Source organism: Astyanax mexicanus, chromosome 1 (assembly GCF_023375975.1).
Source record: "Astyanax mexicanus isolate ESR-SI-001 chromosome 1, AstMex3_surface, whole genome shotgun sequence".
Classification (NCBI taxonomy): domain Eukaryota; kingdom Metazoa; phylum Chordata; class Actinopteri; order Characiformes; family Acestrorhamphidae; genus Astyanax; species Astyanax mexicanus.
This window is the reverse complement of record NC_064408.1, coordinates 129,669,894-129,695,839: the sequence shown is the minus strand read 5'-3', so window position 1 is coordinate 129,695,839 and position 25,946 is coordinate 129,669,894. Positions and strand designations below refer to the sequence as shown.

The 25,946-nt window shown below is 35.8% G+C and overlaps 2 protein-coding genes and 1 pseudogene across 4 annotated transcripts in view; 2 read left to right on the top strand and 1 right to left on the bottom strand.

Annotated features, from left to right (window-relative positions):
• Positions 1-8,048, top strand: part of LOC111196241 (zinc finger protein 239-like) — a 61,606-nt gene extending 53,558 nt beyond the window's left edge. For 2 of the 3 annotated variants that reach the window (XM_049469171.1, XM_049469172.1), the window contains exon 2: positions 4,357-8,048. In XM_049469171.1, the coding sequence (XP_049325128.1) occupies positions 4,430-5,509 (1,080 nt within the window). In that variant the 5' untranslated portion in view covers positions 4,357-4,429 and the 3' untranslated portion in view covers positions 5,510-8,048. Of the gene's footprint in view, positions 1-1,692; positions 1,860-4,356 lie in introns of those variants that run through there. The other variant, XM_049469170.1, reaches the window with a different exon arrangement.
• LOC111196242 (zinc finger protein 239-like) overlaps positions 1-25,946 on the bottom strand; it is a 443,969-nt gene that overhangs the window by 98,535 nt on the left and 319,488 nt on the right. The window lies entirely within an intron of this gene.
• Positions 19,061-21,937, top strand: LOC111196501 (zinc finger protein 239-like; annotated as a pseudogene).

The following is a 25,946-nucleotide window of genomic DNA, read 5'->3' as shown; positions in this document are numbered from 1 at the left end:
AATATATAATAATAATAATAATATATTATAAAAAAAAAACAATAATAATAATGATTATTATTATGATTATTATTAATATTATTACTATACATTGCAATAAAGGCGTGAATGTGACAGTAAGAATAAGAAGTCACATCACACTTTGAGCAATTTGACATTGTTTAAAAAAAATACACAACTTAACCAACATTGTATACTCAAAGAATGGAAAAAACTGAGAGGAAACATTTGGGTTGAGAAATGTGTGGTACAAAAATGTAGTACATCCTGTTAATTAATTATGATCTGAGCCAATAGTTTAAGGAATTTTAATGATAAATAATGTTTTAACATTTGTCATTTAATAGCTAGTTGAGGCATTCAAAAATTAAAAAATGTACAATGTTGTAACTGTTATAAGAATGGTTAATTGATGTACATTTATTGTAAATGTTATCAGTATTTAAAATACTTTGTTAAACATATACAGATATGTCTAACAATGTGACTTAATGTTAAATTAAAGAAGCATTATGAAGAAAAATATATTTATTTAAGCCATAACAGCATATTTTATATTGGCCGAATAGTAAAAATCAGTGGATTTCAGAGGTTCGACTTTACTTTTTTAAAACTAGTGTTGCTGGGTAATACAGTTCTGCGCTGGAACTTTATTAACATTCTGACTCAGGACACTTAAATCTTTAATAAAAGTAACATTCTAAAGAAAAATATATTTCTTTCAGCCACTGACATTTAGGGGTGGGCAATATTATATCGTATACAATATATCGTGACACAGAAATATCATGATATTAAAAATCCATATCGTGATATAATAGGGATGTTCTGTCTTGAAAGTAGTCTGTTATTTACTGCAAAGCTTTAAGTGTATTTTTGCATAATTGTTTTTTTTCGTTTGCAGTTTATATTCATGCACTAAATATTCTGCAATATTTTTTGCAGCATTATATTATTTTATGCTATATTATTTATTTTGCCACATTATGATTATGCTGTTATACTCTTATACTATATTCTAGAAATGAATTAATAATTTACTGTTTTCCTATATCGCCAAGTATATCGTTATCGCAAAAATACCCTGAAATATCGTGATATTATTTTAGAGCCATATCGCCCACCCCTACTGACATTGTTTAATACTAGAGAATGATTAAAAATCTGTGGATTATAGAGGTTTGACTGTACTAAAATCAGTGTTGCTGGGTAATACAGTTTTGCGCTGGGACTTTATCAATATATTATGATTCAGAACACATAACCCTTTAATGAAAGTAGCATTAAAATATATAGATATATTTCTTTAAGCCACTGACTGCATATTTTATATTAGTCAAATAGTGAAAATCAGTTGATTTCAGAGGTTTGACTGAAATAAAACTAGTGTTGTTTATAATGTTAATTTTCTCAAAGAGTTATGTGTCCTGAGTCAAAATATATAGATAAAGTCCCAGCGCAGAACTGTATTACCCAGCAACACTAGCTTTAGTACAATTTCTTACTTTTTCTTTTATGTACATTATTAAAACGTGTTTATAAGTTTTGAAAAGCTTTTAATTCGTTTTAAACTTCACACAATATTAAACTAGTTCATAATATTTCATTTACAGCCTCAAAACGGATTTTTATTACATTTTACGGGGACTTTTATTTTGACAGGAAATCGTTTTGGACTCTGGCCAAGTGTTGCTGGAATCACAATGCTCTGAGAGAGGCTTCCGGTCTCGCGCCGTACCCTCCTCAGAAACTGGATCTCCACGAGCTTTCAGCTAGTAAACTGTAGGATTGAACAGTTCCAGTCTTCGCTGTGGATCAGCGGAGTCCGTTCTGAGAAAGAAATGATCATCAGTTAGATGGTAAGTCTTTCTCGTGCTCTCAAATAGTCCGTGTTCAGTTGATGGAATAGCTCGTTGTTTGGACAACATTGGATTTCCAAACTCCACCTCCTCCGATATCTCTCTCTCTCTCTCTCTCTCTCTCTCTCTCTCTCTCTCTCTCTCTTTCAGTCTTTCAGTCTTTCCCCCGAGCTCCAACTTCTCCTTATTGCACTGCTCTCACTCTTGTTCTTCCAGCTCTTTACTCCTCTTTCTGCATCGCTGCATTTCCTCCGCATTAAACTGCACCGTTTTAGAGAAACTATAGCGAGCATAAGACTGCTGCTGTGTTTGTCCTGTTCTCTGAGCTCTAGCAGCTCTTCAGCTTTCTCTCCCATGTTTCGGGTGGATTCGAGGAACATCAGGGTGGAAATCAGAGGCTGGGACCGAAACGGCTTCATAGTTACTAGTTATAGCACTATTGAACATCTCAGACATTTTTCTTTGAGTATCCGAATCGTAAGGGGGAATTGGAACATGATTTTGAGGGCAATAAAAACTCCCATAATGCATCATGATTTGTAGTAAACGTCGCTGCCATAGATATCTTATACCTAGGCTGCGTCCAGAAACCCCAAAAGTGTCTCCTTTTTCCTACCGATCCTCCTCCTCTCCTTCGTGACCCGGAAACTGATTTTGTGACGCCAACTTGCCACCTGTCTGAAAACCGTAGGAGACGAAAGAAGCCGCTTAAAACCCGCCTCGAATAGGCTTCCAACAGAGGGTACATCAGTGCATCCTACTCTGGAAGACTTTTAGGGATTTTCGAATTACATCACTGCATCCACGCCCACAGAGCACGCGGGAATGGAGACGGCAACGACCAAATATACGTCATAAGCATATTAATTAACTAGGTTCCTTATCTAATTAAACAGCCAGTAATGCAGTGATATAATTTTAAGTTTAGGTGGGAGGTTGTTGTGTTTGCAGAAGGAGTACCCACTGTATTCACTGCACACCACTGGTAAAAAGTTATATCCTCTATAGTGTACATAACCTGTGTTAATATGTGGTGTTTATAATGAATTTTATGATTTATTATGAAAAAATATAAAAGCATGAATGCGATTTTGACTCACACAACAATGCAAAAAAATACATCTCTAAAGGATTTTAATAATAATATTTCATGGTCAAGTTTATAGAGTGGAGACAGGTAACAAATGCTAAGTAGTTCTTATTAATGCTTTTAATTACATTTGCAATTAGTTCAATGTACAAGACAATATGTGTGATAATTAAATGCATTTTTACAAAAAAAAACATGTATATTTGAATATAAAATTAATACAATTTATTTGATTAATAAAATTATTAAAATTAATAATTAATAAAACTATATCATATGTCTCTTTGATTAAAAGCATAATATAAAGTATTTAAGCATGAAAGCAGGTGTGAATCCGTGTGGAAAATCGGGTGTAAATTGGTGGAGTTATGATTATTATAGGTGTATTTTACATCTTTGTCAATATGGCGGCCTCCAGAAAATTTCAGACACAACTCGACATTTGGCATGAAACCATACGATCTGGCAACAGTGCGAGCCGGTGCATGCTGTTAATTCAGGTTTTCTCCATGTAGTTCAATAATGTGAGGATCATCTTTTAAACAGCGTAAATATAACAAACAGATAAATAACTTCACGATCAGCTCAGAGCTTCACTAACTTTAATTCAGAGCTCAGTTCAGTGTGTTTATGGAGTTTTATGTGTGTTTATTCCCACTGTTCTGTATATTCTAGAGATTTCTCTGTTTAAATGCACCTGATAAAGTAAGTGGCGGTTTTATGTGTCTAATACACTGCTGATTATACATAATGGTTGATCTATGGTCGATAGGGAGCTAAGAGATTTGAACATTTAAACCTAATAAAGGATTGTTTATTAGCTGATTAGTTGGATCCGCTGGAAAAGACAATTTTAGGGCAGTGATCTCATCACAGTTTACATGGTTAGCTCCGTTGTCTTTCCTTTAGAAAAATCACTGTATATCCAGATTTACAGGTTTTAATGTCAGCTGCTCCGACCAAAACCAGCAAGCTGATTGGCTGTTTCTCCTGAAAGGCGGGACTTTCTCATTGAACCGACACCAACATTGGTTAAGAGACACTCAGCGGTCTGTGGTCCGTCTCCTCAATAATAAGGTTTTTCACAGGGTTCGCTTTTCTTCTCTACAGGGATTTTACTCGGAGTTGTTGGAGAAGAGTCAGTTCCTCCAGTTCCAGTTTGCTGCTGGTCATGGAGATTTCCAGAGCATAGTCATGCTCAGCTATCAGCTGAGTTCCTTTCCAGATTTTCTGCTCCATTTACAACTTTTCACTGTGTGAAAACCGTTTATCTGGGGGGATATTTGTGAGAAATAATGTCATTTGCATGTAGATTTCCCGATTTTCTGTTTGCCAGCTAAGAGAGTTTCATTTCACACTAAAAACTTGTACTAAGCTTGTGTTTTGTTTTTTCTTTACTTCTTCCAGAAATGACTGCCATCCTGTTCCAGATCTTCTTCTCCTAGTGTCGTCTTTGCAACCTGTTTCTAATTTAGCTTAAATGCACTCAACAGGAACAGTTCACATAGAGGTTAAACTACTAGAAGAGGAGAGGAACATGGAATCCGCAAAAATCTCCAATACTCAGCCAATACCCTCTCCTACCCCTCCCGAACAAATGCAGAAAAGTACATGCCCAAAGAAATTCTACCACTGCTTCGACTGTGGAAAGAGTTTTACTCATCGGGGTACATTCCAACGACACCTGCGCATTCACACTGGAGAGAAACCGTATCACTGCTCAGACTGCGGGAAGAGTTTTAATCATCAGGGTACACTCCAACTACACCAGCGCATTCACACTGGAGAGAAACCGTATCACTGCTCAGACTGTGGGACGAGTTTTAAGCTAAATATTCATCTCCAACGACATCAGCGCATTCACACTGGAGAGAAACCGTATCACTGCTCAGACTGCGGGAAGAGTTTTAACCGTCAGAGTAATCTCCAACTACACCAGCGCACTCACACTGGAGAGAAACCGTATCACTGCTTAGACTGTGGGAAGAGTTTTAGTCATCAGAGTACTCTCCTCAAACACCAGCGCATTCACACTGGAGAGAAACCGTATTACTGCTCAGACTGTGGGAAGAGTTTTAGTCAACAGAATACTCTCAAAACACACCAGCGCCTTCACACTGGAGAGAAACCGTATCACTGCTCAGACTGTGGGAAGAGTTTTACTCAAAAGTATACTCTTCAACTACACCGGCGCACTCACACTGGAGAGAAACCGTATCACTGCTCACACTGTGGGAAGAGTTTTAGTCATCAGAGTACTCTCCGACTACACCAGCGCATTCACACTGGAGAGAAACCGTATCACTGCTCAGACTGTGGAAAGAGTTTTAGTTACCAGAATTCCTTCAAACTACACCAGCGCATTCACACTAGACAGAAACCGTATCACTGCTCAGACTGTGGGAATAGTTTTAGGTGTCAGAATGAGTTTAAACATCACCAGAAAATTCACTCTGGAAATAAATCATATTATTGCTTTGATTGTGAGAAGAGGTTCAGGTATTCACGTACGTTCAAGAAACACAAATGCTCTGAGATCAGTTCTAGAACTGGTGTGTAAAACAACAATTTTCATTAGTAATAGGCAACTCCAAAAAAGAGGTAGCTAACTGGATTTAAAATAGAAAGTTCTGTAAGTGTTGTGTTTCTGAAATAGAGTTGGGTGGTATGGCGGTATTTTTGTATACCACGATATTTAATTATGGTGAAGGTATTGTAAAATGGTGACGGAATATTAACCATGTGACGTAACGTGCCAAATCTGTACTTTGAAAAACGGGACATTTAGGACATTCTGCGCCTCTACAATGAAAGAGCAGTGGGGGGGTAAACAGTTGTAGCTCATTGATTGGTTATGGGGTGGGGATTCTCACTGAGGAGATGATACAGCAAAAACTCAATAAACTCTACAGGTTTCACTAATTTTCACAGAAATTATCAGATTTATCAGTTTATCCTGCAGCGTGGGGTGTTCTGGTGTATGCGTTACTCTCAGGACTTATAGCTGAGTGGAGTTTATTCCTCATCTCCTGTTTTTCTACAAAAAAACATGCTTTTATGTCCCTCACGCTCATATTCTAATCCCATACAGAATTCTGCAGTTTCCTCAGGGTTTTCTGTCGTTATTTCGCGGCTAGCTCGAGCGCTGTAATTATAAGTAATTTCTCGGACCACGAGGCACTCTGCATGTTGTAGCGCATTGTCGAAATCTGACCCCTGCAGAACCCGACTCCCTTTCAGAATCAGCACAACACCACCCCCTGTTAAACTGCTGTAGTGGAAACAGCGCTTATAAATAAATTAACAAACACAAAAATTAGGTTATTCAATTTGTAATTTCAGTTCATTTTAGTTTTTCATTTTAATAACTTTTTTTATTAGTTTCAGTTAAGGAGAACTTTCACTTTCAGTTTTTGTTATTTCGTTCGTTTTTGTTAACAATAATACTTGGTTAAATAGCTATATGGTGATTATCATGCCATAGCTTTATATAAATAAAAATAGTATTTAAAAAAACAGATGACTACATCACAAACTATTTCCTGGAGCCCGAGAAAGTGATGGGAAATCTTGGGTCGGGTCCGGGCAGAGGAATAAAAGTCAAAGTATCCTGGTATTAAAAAGAATGGAAAATTAATAACAATAGTAATATAGTTCTGCATACTAGAGTTTAGATTGTCTGCCCGAACCCGAGCCTGAACGGAAGCCTGACTGATGCAATGGCTGAATTTGGGCCGGCAAAAATTCTCAGCGCTTTCCTGCCGCGCTGTCTGGTTCAGCTGAAGAAAACGGTCTGTGACGTGACGTAGAACTGTGTTCAGTGTAACAAATCACACTGTGATTTTTGTGCTGATCTAAAAGTTACAGCTCATCCACGCGTTTAAAGCTCTGCAGGTGGATTAATGGGTGCACGGCTTCTTCTACTGCCTATATAGGGCTGCATGACTAAAGTTGTACTAATCTCAAAGCAGTAGCTTAACAGCTTTACCAGTGCTATGAATCACAACACCTATAGAACAGAGGAAGCAGAGGCAACGTGAGGGTTCTAGTGAAATAATTCAAATGTAAAAATACCCACCACATAAAAATCACATTACCATAAAACTAAATGCTTCATTACTAAATGCAGTCAGTGCTACTGTGGGAACACTTTGACTAGCATCACTTTATCACTTTTGTTTACTTTGATTTTAGTGTAACATTATTTTACATATCTAGCAAAGCAGCTTTGTGTGCCCAGCTTTGAACTTATGAAATTTGAACAAGAATTACTCTAAATCACTGATGTGTACTGGTATAATTATTGCTATATGTGCTGAGTGGTGTGTGCATTTACTGTGTTCTGTATCTGTTGTATTGGCTTATTGGTTTTATGGTATTTAAATTATGTATGACCTAATGGTAATGAATTTGGTATCACTTTATAATACTGTTTCAGAGTTAATATGTAAATAAACAGGAACCAAGCAATAGTGCTGCATTAACTCATAAATATTTTCTATTAACTACAAGGAATCACTGAGTAATTACTATGAACTGAACTGAGAACTACTGACTAATTGTGTCTCCTTTATAGTAACTATTAATTAATTACTGCCTAAATCAACATTAACTGCTCAGCTGAAAACCCTTATATGCCGCCTGGGAACAATGTACTTCCCAGGTATGTACAATAAATCAAATTATTCGATGGTGATATTGAAGGCATATTTGATCGAAGCAAGTGACACCAACTGTAGTAGTAGTGGTAACCTTAATTAACTTATTATCCTCAGTTTATTCGAAAATAGTAGAAACACATAGTAAAATTCTACAGTGTGCAGTAGTCTGTTTAACTCCTATTTTTGGAAGAAAAAACATCATGCAGCATTAATACATAGGAGACGTTGAGACATAAAACTGGAAGAATGACTGAGAGTGTGATGATATTTTTTTATGATCACTGCTTTAATATAAATAGTGTGCACTATTAGGGTAATTACGGTAATTTCACATCAGATGCAGCTCTCCTCGGTGTATATTCTCTACTGTTGCTTCTGCATGAGACTGCCTCTTTCTTCTTTCTGTATTTGACTGAAAATAAACTATTAATCACAATATTGAGATTGTTTCCAGTTTATTTTAACCCCTGGTTGGAGGAGGATTCTTTGTGTGTTGTTAACAGCTTAAAGATATGCGTTAGCTAGGTTATATCTGTTATTAAGCTAGATAAGTTAGCTAAGTTGTGTAGCGTTAGCTAGCTACGTTATATATGTGTTAGTTAGCTAGATTAAATGTGTGTTAGTTAGCTAGGTTAAATGTGTGTTAGTTAGCTAGGTTAAATGTGTGTTAGTTAGCTAGGTTAAATGTGTGTTAGTTAGCTTGGTTAAATGTGTGTTAGTTAGCTAGGTTAAATGTGTGTTAGTTAGCTTGGTTAAATGTGTGTTAGTTAGCTAGGTTAAATGTGTGTTAGTTAGGTAGGTTAAATGTGTGTTAGTTAGCTAGGTTAAATGTGTGTTAGTTAGCTAGGTTAAATGTGTGTTAGTTAGGTAGGTTAAATGTGTGTTAGTTAGCTAGGTTAAATGTGTGTTAGGTAGCTAGGTTAAATGAGTGTTAGTTAGGTAGGTTAAATGTGTGTTAGTTAGCTAGGTTAAATGTGTGTTAGTTAGCTGGGTTAAATGTGTGTTAGTTAGCTAGGTTAAATGTGTGTTAGTTAGCTAGGTTAAATGTGTGTTAGTTAGGTAGGTTAAATGTGTGTTAGTTAGCTAGGTTAAATGTGTGTTAGTTAGCTAGGTTAAATGTGTGTTAGTTAGGTAGGTTAAATGTGTGTTAGTTAGCTAGGTTAAATGTGTGTTAGGTAGCTAGGTTAAATGTGTGTTAGGTAGCTAGGTTAAATGTGTGTTAGTTAGGTAGGTTAAATGTGTGTTAGTTAGCTAGGTTAAATGTGTGTTAGTTAGCTAGGTTAAATGTGTGTTAGGTAGCTAGGTTAAATGTGTGTTAGGTAGCTTGGTTAAATGAGTGTTAGTTAGGTAGGTTAAATGTGTGTTAGTTAGCTAGGTTAAATGTGTGTTAGTTAGCTGGGTTAAATGTGTGTTAGTTAGCTAGGTTAAATGTGTGTTAGTTAGCTAGGTTAAATGTGTGTTAGTTAGCTTGGATAAATGTGTGTTAGTTAGCTGGGTTAAATGTGTGTTAGTTAGCTGGGTTAAATGTGTGTTAGTTAGCTGGGTTAAATGTGTGTTAGTTAGCTAGGTTAAATGTGTGTTAGTTAGCTAGGTTAAATGTGTGTTAGTTAGCTTGGATAAATGTGTGTTAGTTAGCTGGGTTAAATGTGTGTTAGTTAGCTGGGTTAAATGTGTGTTAGTTAGCTTGGTTAAATGTGTGTTAGTTAGCTAGGTTATATGTGTGTTAGTTAGCTAGGTTAAATGTGTGTTAGTTAGCTTGTTTAAATGTGTGTTAGTTAGCTTGGATAAATGTGTGTTAGTTAGCTGGGTTAAATGTGTGTTAGTTAGCTGGGTTAAATGTGTGTTAGTTAGCTAGGTTAAATGTGTGTTAGTAAGCTAGGTTAAATGTGTGTTAGTTAGCTAGGTTAAATGTGTGTTAGTTAGGTAGGTTAAATGTGTGTTAGTTAGCTAGGTTAAATGTGTGTTAGTTAGGTAGGTTAAATGTGTGTTAGTTAGGTAGGTTAAATGTGTGTTAGTTAGCTAGGTTAAATGTGTGTTAGTTAGGTAGGTTAAATGTGTGTTAGATAGGTAGGTTAAATGTGTGTTAGTTAGCTAGGTTAAATGTGTGTTAGTCAGCTAGGTTAAATGTGTGTTAGTTAGCTTGGATAAATGTGTGTTAGTCAGCTAGGTTAAATGTGTGTTAGTTAGCTTGGATAAATGTGTGTTAGTTAGCTGGGTTAAATGTGTGTTAGTTAGCTGGGTTAAATGTGTGTTAGTTAGCTTGGTTAAATGTGTGTTAGTTAGCTAGGTTATATGTGTGTTAGTTAGCTAGGTTAAATGTGTGTTAGTTAGCTTGGTTAAATGTGTGTTAGTTAGCTTGGATAAATGTGTGTTAGTTAGCTGGGTTAAATGTGTGTTAGTTAGCTGGGTTAAATGTGTGTTAGTTAGCTAGGTTAAATGTGTGTTAGTAAGCTAGGTTAAATGTGTGTTAGTTAGCTAGGTTAAATGTGTGTTAGTTAGGTAGGTTAAATGTGTGTTAGTTAGGTAGGTTAAATGTGTGTTAGTTAGCTAGGTTAAATGTGTGTTAGTTAGGTAGGTTAAATGTGTGTTAGATAGGTAGGTTAAATGTGTGTTAGTTAGCTAGGTTAAATGTGTGTTAGTTAGCTTGGTTAAATGTGTGTTAGTCAGCTAGGTTAAATGTGTGTTAGTTAGCTTGGTTAAATGTGTGTTAGTTAGCTAGGTTAAACGTGTGTTAGTTAGCTAGGTTAAATGTGTGTTAGTTAGCTAGGTTAAATGTGTGTTAGTTAGCTTGGTTAAATGTGTGTTAGTTAGCTTGGTTAAATGTGTGTTAGTTAGCTAGGTTAAATGTGTGTTAGTTAGCTAGGTTAAATGTGTGTTAGTTAGGTAGGTTAAATGTGTGTTAGTTAGCTAGGTTAAATGTGTGTTAGTTAGCTAGGTTAAATGTGTGTTAGTTAGGTAGGTTAAATGTGTGTTAGTTAGCTAGGTTAAATGTGTGTTAGGTAGCTAGGTTAAATGAGTGTTAGTTAGCTTGGTTAAATGTGTGTTAGTTAGCTAGGTTAAATGTGTGTTAGTTAGCTAGGTTAAATGTGTGTTAGTTAGCTAGGTTAAATGTGTGTTAGTTAGGTAGGTTAAATGTGTGTTAGTTAGCTAGGTTAAATGTGTGTTAGTTAGCTAGGTTAAATGTGTGTTAGTTAGGTAGGTTAAATGTGTGTTAGTTAGCTAGGTTAAATGTGTGTTAGTTAGGTAGGTTAAATGTGTGTTAGTTAGCTGGGTTAAATGTGTGTTAGTTAGCTTGGTTATATGTGTGTTAGTTAGCTAGGTTAAATGTGTGTTAGTTAGCTAGGTTAAATGTGTGTTAGTTAGCTAGGTTAAATGTGTGTTAGTTAGCTAGGTTAAATGTGTGTTAGTTAGCTAGGTTAAATGTGTGTTAGTTAGGTAGGTTAAATGTGTGTTAGTTAGCTAGGTTAAATGTGTGTTAGTTAGGTAGGTTAAATGTGTGTTAGTTAGGTAGGTTAAATGTGTGTTAGTAAGCTAGGTTAAATGTGTGTTAGTTAGGTTGGTTAAATGTGTGTTAGTTAGCTAGGTTAAATGTGTGTTAGTTAGCTAGGTTAAATGTGTGTTAGTTAGCTAGGTTAAATGTGTGTTAGTTAGGTAGGTTAAATGTGTGTTAGTTAGGTAGGTTAAATGTGTGTTAGTTAGGTAGGTTAAATGTGTGTTAGTAAGCTAGGTTAAATGTGTGTTAGTTAGGTAGGTTAAATGTGTGTTAGTTAGCTAGGTTAAATGTGTGTTAGTTAGGTAGGTTAAATGTGTGTTAGTTAGCTAGGTTAAATGTGTGTTAGTTAGCTAGGTTAAATGTGTGTTAGTTAGGTAGGTTAAATGTGTGTTAGTTAGGTAGGTTAAATGTGTGTTAGTTAGCTAGGTTAAATGTGTGTTAGTTAGCTAGGTTAAATGTGTGTTAGTTAGCTAGGTTAAATGTGTGTTAGTTAGCTAGGTTAAATGTGTGTTAGTTAGGTATGTTAAATGTGTGTTAGTTAGCTAGGTTAAATGTGTGTTAGTTAGCTAGGTTAAATGTGTGTTAGTTAGGTAGGTTAAATGTGTGTTAGTTAGGTAGGTTAAATGTGTGTTAGTTAGGTAGGTTAAATGTGTGTTAGATAGGTAGGTTAAATGTGTGTTAGTTAGGTAGGTTAAATGTGTGTTAGTTAGTTAGGTTAAATGTGTGTTAGTTAGGTAGGTTAAATGTGTGTTAGTTAGGTAGGTTAAATGTGTGTTAGTTAGGTAGGTTAAATGTGTGTTAGTTAGCTGGGTTAAATGTGTGTTAGTTAGCTTGGTTAAATGTGTGTTAGTTAGCTAGGTTAAATGTGTGTTAGTTAGCTTGGTTAAATGTGTGTTAGTTAGCTAGGTTAAATGTGTGTTAGTTAGCTTGGTTAAATGTGTGTTAGTTAGCTTGGTTAAATGTGTGTTAGTTAGCTCGGTTAAATGTGTGTTAGTTAGCTGGGTTAAATGTGTGTTAGTTAGCTTGGTTAAATGTGTGTTAGTTAGCTTGGTTAAATGTGTGTTAGTTAGTTAGGTTAAATGTGTGTTAGTTAGCTTGGTTAAATGTGTGTTAGTTAGCTAGATTAAATGTGTGTTAGTTAGCTAGGTTAAATGTGTGTTAGTTAGCTTGGTTATATGTGTGTTAGTTAGCTTGGTTAAATGTGTGTTAGTTAGCTGGGTTAAATGTGTGTTAGTTAGCTTGGTTAAATGTGTGTTAGTTAGCTTGGTTAAATGTGTGTTAGTTAGGTTAAATGTGTGTTAGTTAGTTAGGTTAAATGTGTGTTAGTTAGCTTGGTTAAATGTGTGTTAGTTAGCTGGGTTAAATGTGTGTTAGTTAGCTTGGTTAAATGTGTGTTAGTTAGCTTGGTTAAATGTGTGTTAGTTAGTTAGGTTAAATGTGTGTTAGTTAGCTAGATTAAATGTGTGTTAGTTAGCTTGGTTAAATGTGTGTTAGTTAGCTTGGTTAAATGTGTGTTAGTTAGCTAGGTTAAATGTGTGTTAGTTAGCTAGGTTAAATGTGTGTTAGTTAGCTGGGTTAAATGTGTGTTAGTTAGCTGGGTTAAATGTGTGTTAGTTAGCTTGGTTAAATGTGTGTTAGTAAGCTAGGTTAAATGTGTGTTAGTTAGGTAGGTTAAATGTGTGTTAGTTAGCTAGGTTAAATGTGTGTTAGTTAGCTTGGTTAAATGTGTGTTAGTTAGCTAGGTTAAATGTGTGTTAGTTAGCTAGGTTAAATGTGTGTTAGTTAGCTAGGTTAAATGTGTGTTAGTTAGCTAGGTTAAATGTGTGTTAGTTAGTTAGGTTAAATGTGTGTTAGTTAGGTAGGTTAAATGTGTGTTAGTTAGCTAGGTTATATGTGTGTTAGTTAGCTAGGTTATATGTGTGTTAGTTAGCTAGGTTAAATGTGTGTTAGTTAGCTAGGTTAAATGTGTGTTAGTTAGCTAGGTTAAATGTGTGTTAGTTAGCTAGGTTAAATGTGTGTTAGTTAGCTAGGTTAAATGTGTGTTAGTTAGCTAGGTTAAATGTGTGTTAGTTAGCTAGGTTAAATGTGTGTTAGTTAGCTAGGTTAAATGTGTGTTAGTTAGCTTGATTAAATGTGTGTTAGTTAGCTTGGTAAAATGTGTGTTAGTTAGCTCGGTTAAATGTGTGTTAGTTAGCTAGGTTAAATGTGTGTTAGTTAGGTAGGTTAAATGTGTGTTAGTTAGCTAGGTTAAATGTGTGTTAGTTAGCTTGATTAAATGTGTGTTAGTTAGCTTGGTAAAATGTGTGTTAGTTAGCTTGATTAAATGTGTGTTAGTTAGCTTGGTAAAATGTGTGTTAGTTAGCTCGGTTAAATGTGTGTTAGTTAGGTAGGTTAAATGTGTGTTAGTTAGCTAGGTTAAATGTGTGTTAGTTAGGTAGGTTAAATGTGTGTTAGTTAGGTAGGTTAAATGTGTGTTAGTTAGCTAGGTTAAATGTGTGTTAGTTAGCTTGGTTAAATGTGTGTTAGTTAGCTTGATTAAATGTGTGTTAGTTAGGTAGGTTAAATGTGTGTTAGTTAGCTAGGTTAAATGTGTGTTAGCTAGGTTAAATGTGTGTTAGTTAGCTAGGTTAAATGTGTGTTAGTTAGCTTGGTTAAATGTGTGTTAGTTAGGTAGGTTAAATGTGTGTTAGTTAGCTTGATTAAATGTGTGTTAGTTAGCTTGGTTAAATGTGTGTTAGTTAGCTTGATTAAATGTGTGTTAGTTAGCTTGGTTAAATGTGTGTTAGTTAGCTTGATTAAATGTGTGTTAGTTAGCTTGGTTAAATGTGTGTTAGTTAGCTTGATTAAATGTGTGTTAGTTAGCTTGGTTAAATGTGTGTTAGTTAGCTTGGTTAAATGTGTGTTAGTTAGCTTGGTAAAATGTGTGTTAGTTAGCTTGGTAAAATGTGTGTTCGTTAGCTAGGTTAAATGTGTGTTAGTTAGCTTGATTAAATGTGTGTTAGTTAGCTAGGTTAAATGTGTGTTAGTTAGCTAGGTTAAATGTGTGTTAGTTAGCTTGGTTAAATGTGTGTTAGTTAGCTAGGTTAAATGTGTGTTAGTTAGCGTGGTTAAATGTGTGTTAGTTAGCTAGGTTAAATGTGTGTTAGTTAGCTGTGTTAAATGTGTGTTAGTTAGCTTGGTTAAATGTGTGTTAGTTAGCTTGGTTAAATGTGTGTTAGTTAGCTTGATTAAATGTGTGTTAGTTAGCTAGGTTAAATGTGTGTTAGTTAGGTTAAATGTGTGTTAGTTAGCTTGGTTAAATGTGTGTTAGTTAGCTTGGTTAAATGTGTGTTAGTTAGCTAAGCTATATGTGTGTAAGTTAGCTTGGTCATGTGACTTTCCCGTCAAAATAAAAGTCCGCTTCTAAAATTTAAAATTTAAAAATAAATAATTCGTTTTTGAAGTGATTTTACCGAAGAGAAGAAGGTTAGGTGAGACAGGTAAGAAGTGGATTTTCACTCTGTCACACAGGTTTGTTTTAAATAACGTTGATTGGCTTGCTAATTTATAAGAAATCTCCATATTTTATTGTATTAATACACAGAATAAAATATGTTAGCAAATGAAAGTGTCTATGCCCATTTACAAATAAAACAATAATAATAATAATAATAATGATTATTATTATGATTATGATTAATATTATTACTATACAATGCAATAAAGGCGTGAATGTGACAGTAAGAATAAGAAGTCACATCACACTTTGAGCAATTTGACATTGTTTAAAAAAAAAATACACAACTTAACCAACATTGTATACTCAAAGAATGGAAAAAACTGAGAGGAAACATTTGGGTTGAGAAATGTGTGGTACAGAAATGTAGTACATCCTGTTAATTAATTATGATCTGAGCCAATAGTTTAAGGAATTTTAATGATAAATAATGTTTTAACATTTGTCATTTAATAGCTAGTTGAGGCATTCAAAAATAAAAAAATACAATGCTTGTAACTGTTATAAGAATGGTTAATTGATGTACATTTGTTGTAAATGTTATCAGTATTTAAAATAATTTGTTAAACATATGCAGATATGTCCAACAATGTGACTTAATGTTAAATTAAAGAAGCATTATGAAGAAAAATATATTTATTTAAGCCACTGACAGCATATATTATATCAGTCGAACAGTAAAAATCAGTGGATTTCAGAGGTTTGACTTTACTTTTTTAAAACTAGTGTTGCTGGGTAATACAGTTCTGCGCTGGAACTTTATTAACATTCTGACTCAGGACACTTAAATCTTTAATAAAAGTAACATTCTAAAGAAAAATATATTTCTTTCAGCCACTGACATTGTTTAATACTAGAAAATGATTAAAAATCTGTGGATTATAGAGGTTTGACTGTACTAAAATCAGTGTTGCTGGGTAAGTCTGCGCTGGGACTTTATCAATATATTATGATTCAGGACACATAACTCTAATAAAAGTAACATTATAAATAAAAACATATTCCTTCCAGACACTGACAGCATGTTTTATACTAGGCGGATAGTAAAAAATCAGTTTATTTCAGAGGTTTGACTGAACTAAAACCAGTGTTGTTTATAATGTTACTTTTCTCAAAGAGTTATGTCCTGAGTCAGAATATATTGATAAAGTGCCAGCGCAGAACTGTATTACCCAGCAACACTAGTTTAGCTTTTAATTCGTTTTAAACTCTACATATTATTAAACTAGTTCATGATATTTCATTTACAGCCTCAAAACGGATGTTTATTACATTTTACGGGGACTTTTATTTTGACAGGAAATCGTTTTTGGACTCTGGAATCACAATGCTCTGAGAGAGGCTCCCGGTCTCGCGCCGTACCCTCCTCAGAAACTGGATCTCCACGAGCTTTCAGCTAGTAAATCTGTAGGATTGAACAGTTCCAGTCTTCGCTGTGGATCAGCGGAGTCCGTTCTGAGAAAGAAATGATCATCAGTTAGATGGTAAGTCTTTCTCGTGCTCTCAAATAGTCCGTGTTCAGTTGATGGAATAGCTCGTTGTTTGGACAACATTGGATTTCCAAACTCCACCTCCTCCGATAGATCTCTGAACACTGATACAATGGCTGCGTCCAGAAACTTTTGCTACTCCTCCTCTCCTACTCCTCCTTTCCTACTCCTCCTCTCCTACCCCGGAAGAAGGTGGAGGAATCGAGGAGAGGAGAGGAGGAGGAGGAACGGAGGGAAGGAGCTGTAATTGGGGAAATGGGACAGCTGATCCCTTTTAGATAGGATGTTGACTACCGATGAACTGAGCCAATCACAACGCTCACTTTTAGCACATGCCGGATCCTGCCCAGCCAATCACAGCTTCTGAATAAAGCTCCACATACAAAAATAAAAACGAGAGATCAATAAACACAATTCCAAATTCTAGAGATCAAGCTTCAAAGTGCAGCCTGATTAGCCATTGATGAAGGTTGCATATGTAAATATTAAATTATTTTAATAGTAAAATATGATTTCATTGAATGTAATAAAACAAATAACAAATCTTAATAAATAATAAATATAATAATACATATTATATTTTGCATACATGTTGAAGTGAAAAAATATTAGATGAAACAGCATCAATGGAACATTACTGTCACACAGCTAAATATTCAGATATTCCAATAAAATCCTGCTTACTCCCAGGCATTTTGGCCGCATCTCTGGCCAGTGAGATATATATATATATATATATACATACACGTATATACGTGTATGTATATATATATATATATATCATGTTACAAATATGGGAACATTAATAATGTTTTACTGAGCATACAGCTTATCTAAACAAAAACATATATTAGTGCTTTACTGGCTGTATAATTAGATAAGGAACCTAGTTAATTAATATGTTTATGACGTATATTAGGGCGTTGCCTGCTCATCGCACTGCTTTTCGCGTGCTCTGTGGGCGTGGATGCAGTGATGTCATTGGAAAATCCTTAAAAGTCTTCCGGAGTAGGATACACTGATGTATCCTTCAATGGAAGCTTACTACAGGAGAATTTTAAGCGGCTTCTTTCGTCTCCTACGGTATTCGGACAGGCGGCAAGATGGCGTCACGAAATCAGTTTCCGGGTCACGGAGGAGAGGAGGAGGATCGGTAGGAAAAAGGAGACACTTTTGGGGTTTCTGGACGCAGCCAATGTTACTGATAACACCTTAAGTGAGCTAAATGTGTCCCAAAATGCATTGCGGGTCTCGCTACTAAGCAACAGACAGCCGAACAAACGGCGAGCCTCCAGGGTTGCCAGATTGTTACAGTGGGATTCAGATAAAACCAATTCACTGGCTGAAACGTGTTTAAAATCCGCCAAAATACCGAGAAATCCACTCAAACAGGGATGCGTTTCCCGTACAACGACGAAGCCTAGCGATGAACTAACGTGGTACGATTCATCATTAAACTAACTAACATCTGAAGTACGACCGTTTCCCGAAACCATCGTACTTTGTTGGTACCACAGGAGTCTGAACTATGTTGGTTTGAACCACCGTGGTCTTAACTAGGGTGTTTCCAGACGTATTCGGCCAGACCTTCCCAGCAGAAAACGTGCAAAACTCACAATCTTCAAAATATTATGCCAAAAATAAGTTACTAATGTATTATTTAGGCTATTCATATTGTAATCATTACCACAACATGAACCAACAACAATACTATTAATAGAATAACAATGAAATCCAAGTAAAATTTAGACAATAATTAATATGAATGAATTGTAGCAGACAGTGATACTTTTTTGCTACAACAAAATGTATGTCGTTCAGTGGCTCAGTAGGGTAAGCACCTACGACAGAGCAGCAACTGGATGGGAGGCTAGTTCGAATCCCAGTTGTGGTTTTATTCTCTTAATGTTCTCTCTTAATGGCAATTAATGTTCTCATTTAAAAAATATCTATTAAGATAACCTACATATTTCTACTTATTTTCTGTGATATATATTATTTAACAAAGATTAATTGATGACATTTGTATAGGCTAGTTGACAATATGTTTGGACTGTAACATTTTTTACTTTTTACTTTTTTTCCTTAATTATTACATGCCTCTATTATTTTCACTTTTATTTTAAGACACTTTTTACTTAGTTTTTTATTGTTATGAATATATTATTAAAAGACATATTCTTGCCTACTGTATGGATATGTTTGTTTCACTGGGTACAAACAATGCAAATATACCCTCAAAGGTCCTTAGGGTACAGGTGTTTACATTAAAGCCATTTTAGAGTATCACCCCAGGGACAGTTTGGAACCCTATTCAGAGAGTGCATATAGCACAGTGGGTTTAAAAAATACACTAATTCATAAATGTTAACAGTGCAAGTTATCTTTACTCAAGAGATGCTCTATGGTCTGCACTTTGCGTCACTGATGACCCAATCACCAGGAACTAAGCTCCTAACGACAGGTCTAGAGCTGTAGTTGGAACAACGCAGCAGAACAACCATAGTTGCGAACGTTCGCTGGAACTACGGTTTTGGGAAACACCTGAGTAGCTTAACTAATAGCGCAACACTAATGAGGGAGTAGGGAGCAATTTCAGTCACAGCCTCAGACTGTTCCTCCCAGGGTTCACTTTTCTTCTCTACCAGGACTTTGCTCGGAGTTGTTGAAGAAGAGTCAGTTCCTCCAGTTCCAGTTTGCTGCTGGTCATAGAGATTTCCAGAGCATAGTCGTGCTCAGCTATTTTTGAGAAATACCGTCATTTGCATGTAGCTTTCCATTCCCGATCTTCTGTTTGTCAGCTAAGAGAGTTTTATTTCAGACTAAAAACTAGTACTAAGCCTAATTTTTGTTTTTTCTTTGCTTCTTCCAGAAATGAATGCCGTCCTGTTCCAGATCATCTTCTCCTAGTGTCGTCTTTTCAACCTGTTTCAAATTTAGATTCAGAAAAACACTCAACAAGAACAGTTCACAAAGAGGTTAAACTACTAGAAGAGGGGAGGAACATGGAATCCACAAAAATCTCCAATACTCAGCCAATACCCTCTCCTACCTCTCCCAAACAAATGCAGAAAAATACATGCAAGAAGAAATCCCACCGCTGCTCAAACTGTGGGAAGAGTTTTAGTCGTCAGAGTACTCTCAGTATACACCAGCACATTCACACTGGAGAGAAACCGTATCACTGCTCAGACTGTGGGAAGAGTTTTAGTCGTCAGAGTACTCTCCAACGACACCAGCGTGTTCACACTGGAGAGAAACTGTATCACTGCTCAGACTGTGGGAAGAGTTTTACTCGTCAGAATTCCCTCAATCTACACCAGCGCATTCACACTGGAGAGAAACCGTATCACTGCTCAGACTGTGGGAAGACTTTTAATCATCAGGGTGGTCTCCACCGACACCAGCGCATTCACACTGGAGAGAAACCGTATCACTGCTTAGACTGTGGGAAAAGTTTTAGTTATCAGGGTAATCTCCAACAACACCAGCGCATTCACACTGGAGAAAAACCTTATCACTGCTTAGAGTGTGAGAAGAGTTTTAGTTACCACACTTCCCTCAAACTACATCAGCGCATTCACACTGGAGAGAATCCGTATCACTGCTCAGACTGTGGGAAAAGTTTTTTTTATCAGAGTGATCTCCAACAACACCAGCGCATTCACACTGGAGAGAAACCATATCACTGCTTAGAGTGTGAGAAGAGTTTTTTTCATAAGGGTACTCTTCTACAACACCAGCACATTCACACTGAGAACCTGTATCACTGCTCAGACTGCAGAAAGAGTTTTAGTCGTCAGAGTCATCTCCAACGACACCAGCTTATTCACACTGGAGAGAAACCGTATCACTGCTCAGACTGTGGGAAAAGTTTTAGTCGTCAGTGTCATCTCCAACGACACCAGAGCACTCACACTGGAGAGAAACCGTATCACTGCTCAGACTGTGGGAGGAGTTTTAGTCGTCAGTGTCATCTCCAACGACACCAGCGCATTCACACTGGAGAGAAACCGTATCACTGCTTAGACTGTGGAAAGAGTTTTAGTTACCAGAATTCCCTCAAACTACACCAGCGCATTCACACTGGAGAGAAACTGTATCACTGCTAAGACTGTGGGAAAAGCTTTAGGTGTCAGAATGAGTTCAAACATCACCAGAAAATTCATTCTGGAAATTAACCATATTATTGCTGTGATTCATACAGAATTCTGCAGTGTCCTCAGGGTTTTCTGTCGTTATTTCGCGGCTAGCTCGAGCACTGTAAAAATAAGTAAATCCGCGGACCACGAGGCGCTCTGTGTGCTGCAACGCGTTGCCAACATCTGACCCCCGCAGAATCCAACTCCCCTTCAGAAAAGGCACAAAACCACCCCCTGTTAAACTGCTGTAGTGGAAACAACGCTTATAAATAAATTAACAAACACAGAAATTAGGGTATTCAACTTGTAATTTTAGTTCATTTTAGTTTTTTCTTTTAATTATCATTTTTATTAGTTTCAGTTTCACTTTCAGTTTTTGTTATTTCTTTCGTTTATGTTAACAATAATACTTGGTTACGTAGCTATATGGTGATTTTCATGCCATAGCTTTATATAAAATAAAATAGTATTTAAAAAAACAGATGACTACATCACAAACTATTTCCTGGGGCCCGAGACCCGGCCCGAGGAAAGTGATGGGAAATCTCGGGTCGGGTCCGGGCAGAGAATTAAAAGTCAAAGTATCCTGCTATTTAAAAGAATGGAAAATTATGAACAATAGTAAAATAATTCTGCATACTAGAGTTTAGATTGTCTGCCCGAACCCGAGCCTGAACGGGAGTCTGACTGACCCTATGCCCGAATTTGGGCCGGCAAGAATTCTTACCGCTTTCCTGGCGCACTGTCGGGTTCGGCTGAAGAAAACGGTCTGTGATGTGACGTAGAACTATGTTCATTGTAACAAATCGCACTGTGATTTTTGTGCTGTGAAATTTGAACAGGAATTACTCTAGATCATTGCTGTGCACTGGTGTAATTATTGCTATATGTGCTGTTGTATTGGCTTTATGGTATTTAAATTATGTATGACCTAAAGGAATTTGGTAACACTTTATAATACTGTTTCAGAGTTAATAGGTAAGTAATCAGGAACTAAGCAATAGTGCTGCATTAACACTTAAATTCTTTCTATTAACTACAGGGAATCACTGAGTAATTACTATGAACTGAACTAATGATTATAGTAGTTCACTATTAGTTCCACATTACATATCTCCTGGAGAACTACTGACTAATTATGTCTCCTTCATAGTAACTATTAATTAATTACTGCTTAAATCAACATTAACTGCTCAGCTGAAAACCCTTACATGACACTGGGAACTATGTACTTCCCAGGTATGTACAATTAATCAAATTGTACATTTGATTTATTGTACATAAATATGTACATATTGAAGGCATATTTGATCGAAGCAAGTGACACCAACTGTAGTAGTAGTGGTAACCTTAATTACCTTATTATCCTCAGTTTATTCGAAAATAGTAGAAACACATAGTAAAACTCTACAGTGTGCAGTAGTCTGCTTAACCCCCATTTTTGGAAGAAAAAACATTATTATGCAACATGAATACATAGGGGACATTGACACATGTAAAACTGGAAGAATGACTGTAATAATATTTTAATATATTTTATATATTTAATATTTTTTTATGATCACTGCTTTAATATATAGTGTGCACTATTAGGGTAATTACGGTAATTTCACATCATATGCAGCTCTCCTCAGTGTATATTCTCTACTGTTGCTTCTGCCTATTTCTGTATTTGACTGAAAATAAACTATTAATCACAATATTGAGATTGTTTCCACCTTGTTTTACCCCCGGTCGGAGGAGGACTCTTTGTGTGTTGTTGACAGCTTTAAGTTAGGAGTTAGCTAGGTTATATTTGCGTTATTAAGCTAGATAAGTTAGCTAAGTTGTGTAGCATTAGCTAGCTACGTTATATGTGTGTTAGTTAGCCAGATTAAATGTGTGTTAGTTAGCTTGGTTAAATGTGTGTTAGTTAGCTAGGTTAAATGTGTGTTAGTTAGCTAGGTTAAATGTGTGTTAGTTAGCTTGGTTAAATGTGTGTTAGTTAGCTAGGTTAATTGTGCGTTAGTTAGCTCGGTTAGATGTGTGTTAGTTAGCTAGGTTAAATGTGTGTTAGTTAGCTCGGTTAGATGTGTGTTAGTTAGCTAGGTTAAATGTGTGTTAGTTAGCTAGGTTAAATGTGTGTTAGTTAGCTTGGTTAAATGTGTGTTAGTTAGCTAGGTTAATTGTGCGTTAGTTAGCTCGGTTAGATGTGTGTTAGTTAGCTAGGTTAAATGTGTGTTAGTTAGCTAGGTTAAATGTGTGTTAGTTAGCTTGGTTAAATGTGTGTTAGTTAGCTTGGTTAAATGTGTGTTAGTTAGCTTGGTTAAATGTGTGTTAGTTAGCTTGGTTAAATGTGTGTTAGTTAGCTTGGTTAAATGTGTGTTAGTTAGCTAGGTTAATTGTGCGTTAGTTAGCTCGGGTTAGATGTGTGTTAGTTAGCTAGGTTAAATGTGTGTTAGTTAGCTTGGTTAAATGTGTGTTAGTTAGCTAGATTAAATGTGTGTTAGTTAGCTCGGTTAAATGTGCGTTAGTTAGCTCGGTTAAATGTGCGTTAGTTAGCTTGGTTAGATGTGTGTTAGTTAGCTTGGTTAAATGTGTGTTAGTTAGCTTGTTTAAATGTGAGTTAGTTAGCTAGGTTAAATGTGAGTTAGTTAGCTAGATTAAATGTGTGTTAGTTAGCTAGGTTAGATGTGAGTTAGTTAGCTAGGTTAAATGTGTGTTAGTTAGCTAGGTTAAATGTGCGTTAGTTAGCTTGGTTAATTGTGTGTTAGTTAGCTTGGTTAGATGTGTGTTAGTTAGCTTGGTTAAATGTGTGTTAGTTAGCTAGGTTAAATGTGTGTTAGTTAGCTTGGTTAAATGTGTGTTAGTTAGCTGGGTTAAATGTGTGTTAGTTAGCTAGGTTAAATGTGTGTTAGTTAGCTTGGTTAAATGTGTGTTAGTTAGCTGGGTTAAATGTGTGTTAGTTAGCTGGGTTAAATGTGTGTTAGTTAGCTTGGTTAAATGTGTGTTAGTTAGCTTGGTTAAATGTGTGTTAGTTAGCTTGGTTAAATGTGTGTTAGTTAGCTTGGTTAAATGTGTGTTAGTTAGCTGGGTTAAATGTGTGTTAGTTAGCTGGGTTAAATGTGTGTTAGTTAGCTTGGTTAAATGTGTGTTAGTTAGCTAGGTTAAATGTGTGTTAGTTAGCTTGGTTAAATGTGTGTTAGTTAGCTAGGTTAAATGTGTGTTAGTTAGCTTGGTTAAATGTGTGTTAGTTAGCTTGGTTAAATGTGTGTTAGTTAGCTTGGTTAAATGTGTGCTAGTTAGCTAGGTTATATGTGTGTTAGTTAGCTTGGTTAAATGTGTGTTAGTTAGCTTGGTTAAATGTGTGTTAGTTAGCTGGGTTAAATGTGTGTTAGTTAGCTTGGTTAAATGTGTGTTAGTTAGCTAGGTTAAATGTGTGTTAGTTAGCTGGGTTAAATGTGTGTTAGTTAGCTAGGTTAAATGTGTGTTAGTTAGCTTGGTTAAATGTGTGTTAGTTAGCTAGGTTAAATGTGTGTTAGTTAGCTAGGTTAAATGTGTGTTAGTTAGCTAGGTTAAATGTGTGTTAGTTAGCTTGGTTAAATGTGTGTTAGTTAGCTTGGTTAAATGTGTGTTAGTTAGCTTGGTTAAATGTGTGTTAGTTAGCTTGGTTAAATGTGTGTTAGTTAGCTAGGTTAAATGTGTGTTAGTTAGCTAGGTTAAATGTGTGTTAGTTAGCTAGGTTAAATGTGTGTTAGTTAGCTTGGTTAAATGTGTGTTAGTTAGCTAGGTTAAATGTGTGTTAGTTAGCTGGGTTTAAATGTGTGTTAGTTAGCTTGGTTAAATGTGTGTTAGTTAGCTTGGTTAAATGTGTGTTAGTTAGCTTGGTTAAATGTGTGTTAGTTAGCTAGGTTAAATGTGTGTTAGTTAGCTTGGTTAAATGTGTGTTAGTTAGCTTGGTTAAATGTGTGTTAGTTAGCTTGGTTAAATGTGTGTTAGTTAGCTGGGTTAAATGTGTGTTAGTTAGCTGGGTTAAATGTGTGTTAGTTAGCTTGGTTAAATGTGTGTTAGTTAGCTGGGTTAAATGTGTGTTAGTTAGCTTGGTTAAACGTGTGTTAGTTAGCTTGGTTAAACGTGTGTTAGTTAGCTTGGTTAAACGTGTGTTAGTTAGCTAGGTTAAACGTGTGTTAGTTAGCTAGGTTAAACGTGTGTTAGTTAGCTAGGTTAAACGTGTGTTAGCTAGGTTAAACGTGTGTTAGTTAGCTGGGTTAAATGTGTGTTAGTTAGCTGGGTTAAATGTGTGTTAGTTAGCTTGGTTAAATGTGTGTTAGTTAGCTTGGTTAAATGTGTGTTAGTTAGCTTGGTTAAATGTGTGTTAGTTAGCTTGGTTAAATGTGTGTTAGTTAGCTTGGTTAAATGTGTGTTAGTTAGCTTGGTTAAATGTGTGTTAGTTAGCTAGGTTAAATGTGTGTTAGTTAGCTTGGTTAAATGTGTGTTAGTTAGCTTGGTTAAATGTGTGTTAGTTAGCTTGGTTAAATGTGTGTTAGTTAGCTTGGTTAAATGTGTGCTAGTTAGCTAGGTTATATGTGTGCTAGTTAGCTAGGTTATATGTGTGTTAGTTAGCTAGATTAAATGTGTGTTAGTTAGCTAGATTAAATGTGTGTTAGTTAGCTGGGTTAAATGTGTGTTAGTTAGCTTGGTTAAATGTGTGTTAGTTAGCTTGGTTAAATGTGTGTTAGTTAGCTTGGTTAAATGAGTGTTAGTTAGCTAGGTTAAATGTGTGTTAGTTAGCTAGATTAAATGTGTGTTAGTTAGCTGGGTTAAATGTGTGTTAGTTAGCTTGGTTAAATGTGTGTTAGTTAGCTTGGTTAAATGAGTGTTAGTTAGCTAGGTTAAATGTGTGTTAGTTAGCTTGGTTAAATGTGTGTTAGTTAGCTTGGTTAAATGTGTGTTAGTTAGCTTGGTTAAATGTGTGTTAGTTAGCTGGGTTAAATGTGTGTTAGTTAGCTTGGTTAAATGTGTGTTAGTTAGCTTGGTTAAATGTGTGTTAGTTAGCTTGGTTAAATGTGTGTTAGTTAGCTGGGTTAAATGTGTGTTAGTTAGCTGGGTTAAATGTGTGTTAGTTAGCTTGGTTAAATGTGTGTTAGTTAGCTGGGTTAAATGTGTGTTAGTTAGCTTGGTTAAACGTGTGTTAGTTAGCTTGGTTAAACGTGTGTTAGTTAGCTTGGTTAAACGTGTGTTAGTTAGCTAGGTTAAACGTGTGTTAGTTAGCTAGGTTAAACGTGTGTTAGTTAGCTAGGTTAAACGTGTGTTAGTTAGCTAGGTTAAACGTGTGTTAGCTAGGTTAAACGTGTGTTAGTTAGCTGGGTTAAATGTGTGTTAGTTAGCTGGGTTAAATGTGTGTTAGTTAGCTTGGTTAAATGTGTGTTAGTTAGCTTGGTTAAATGTGTGTTAGTTAGCTTGGTTAAATGTGTGTTAGTTAGCTTGGTTAAATGTGTGTTAGTTAGCTTGGTTAAATGAGTGTTAGTTAGCTAGGTTAAATGTGTGTTAGTTAGCTTGGTTAAATGTGTGTTAGTTAGCTTGGTTAAATGTGTGTTAGTTAGCTTGGTTAAATGTGTGTTAGTTAGCTGGGTTAAATGTGTGTTAGTTAGCTTGGTTAAATGTGTGTTAGTTAGCTTGGTTAAATGTGTGTTAGTTAGCTGGGTTAAATGTGTGTTAGTTAGCTGGGTTAAATGT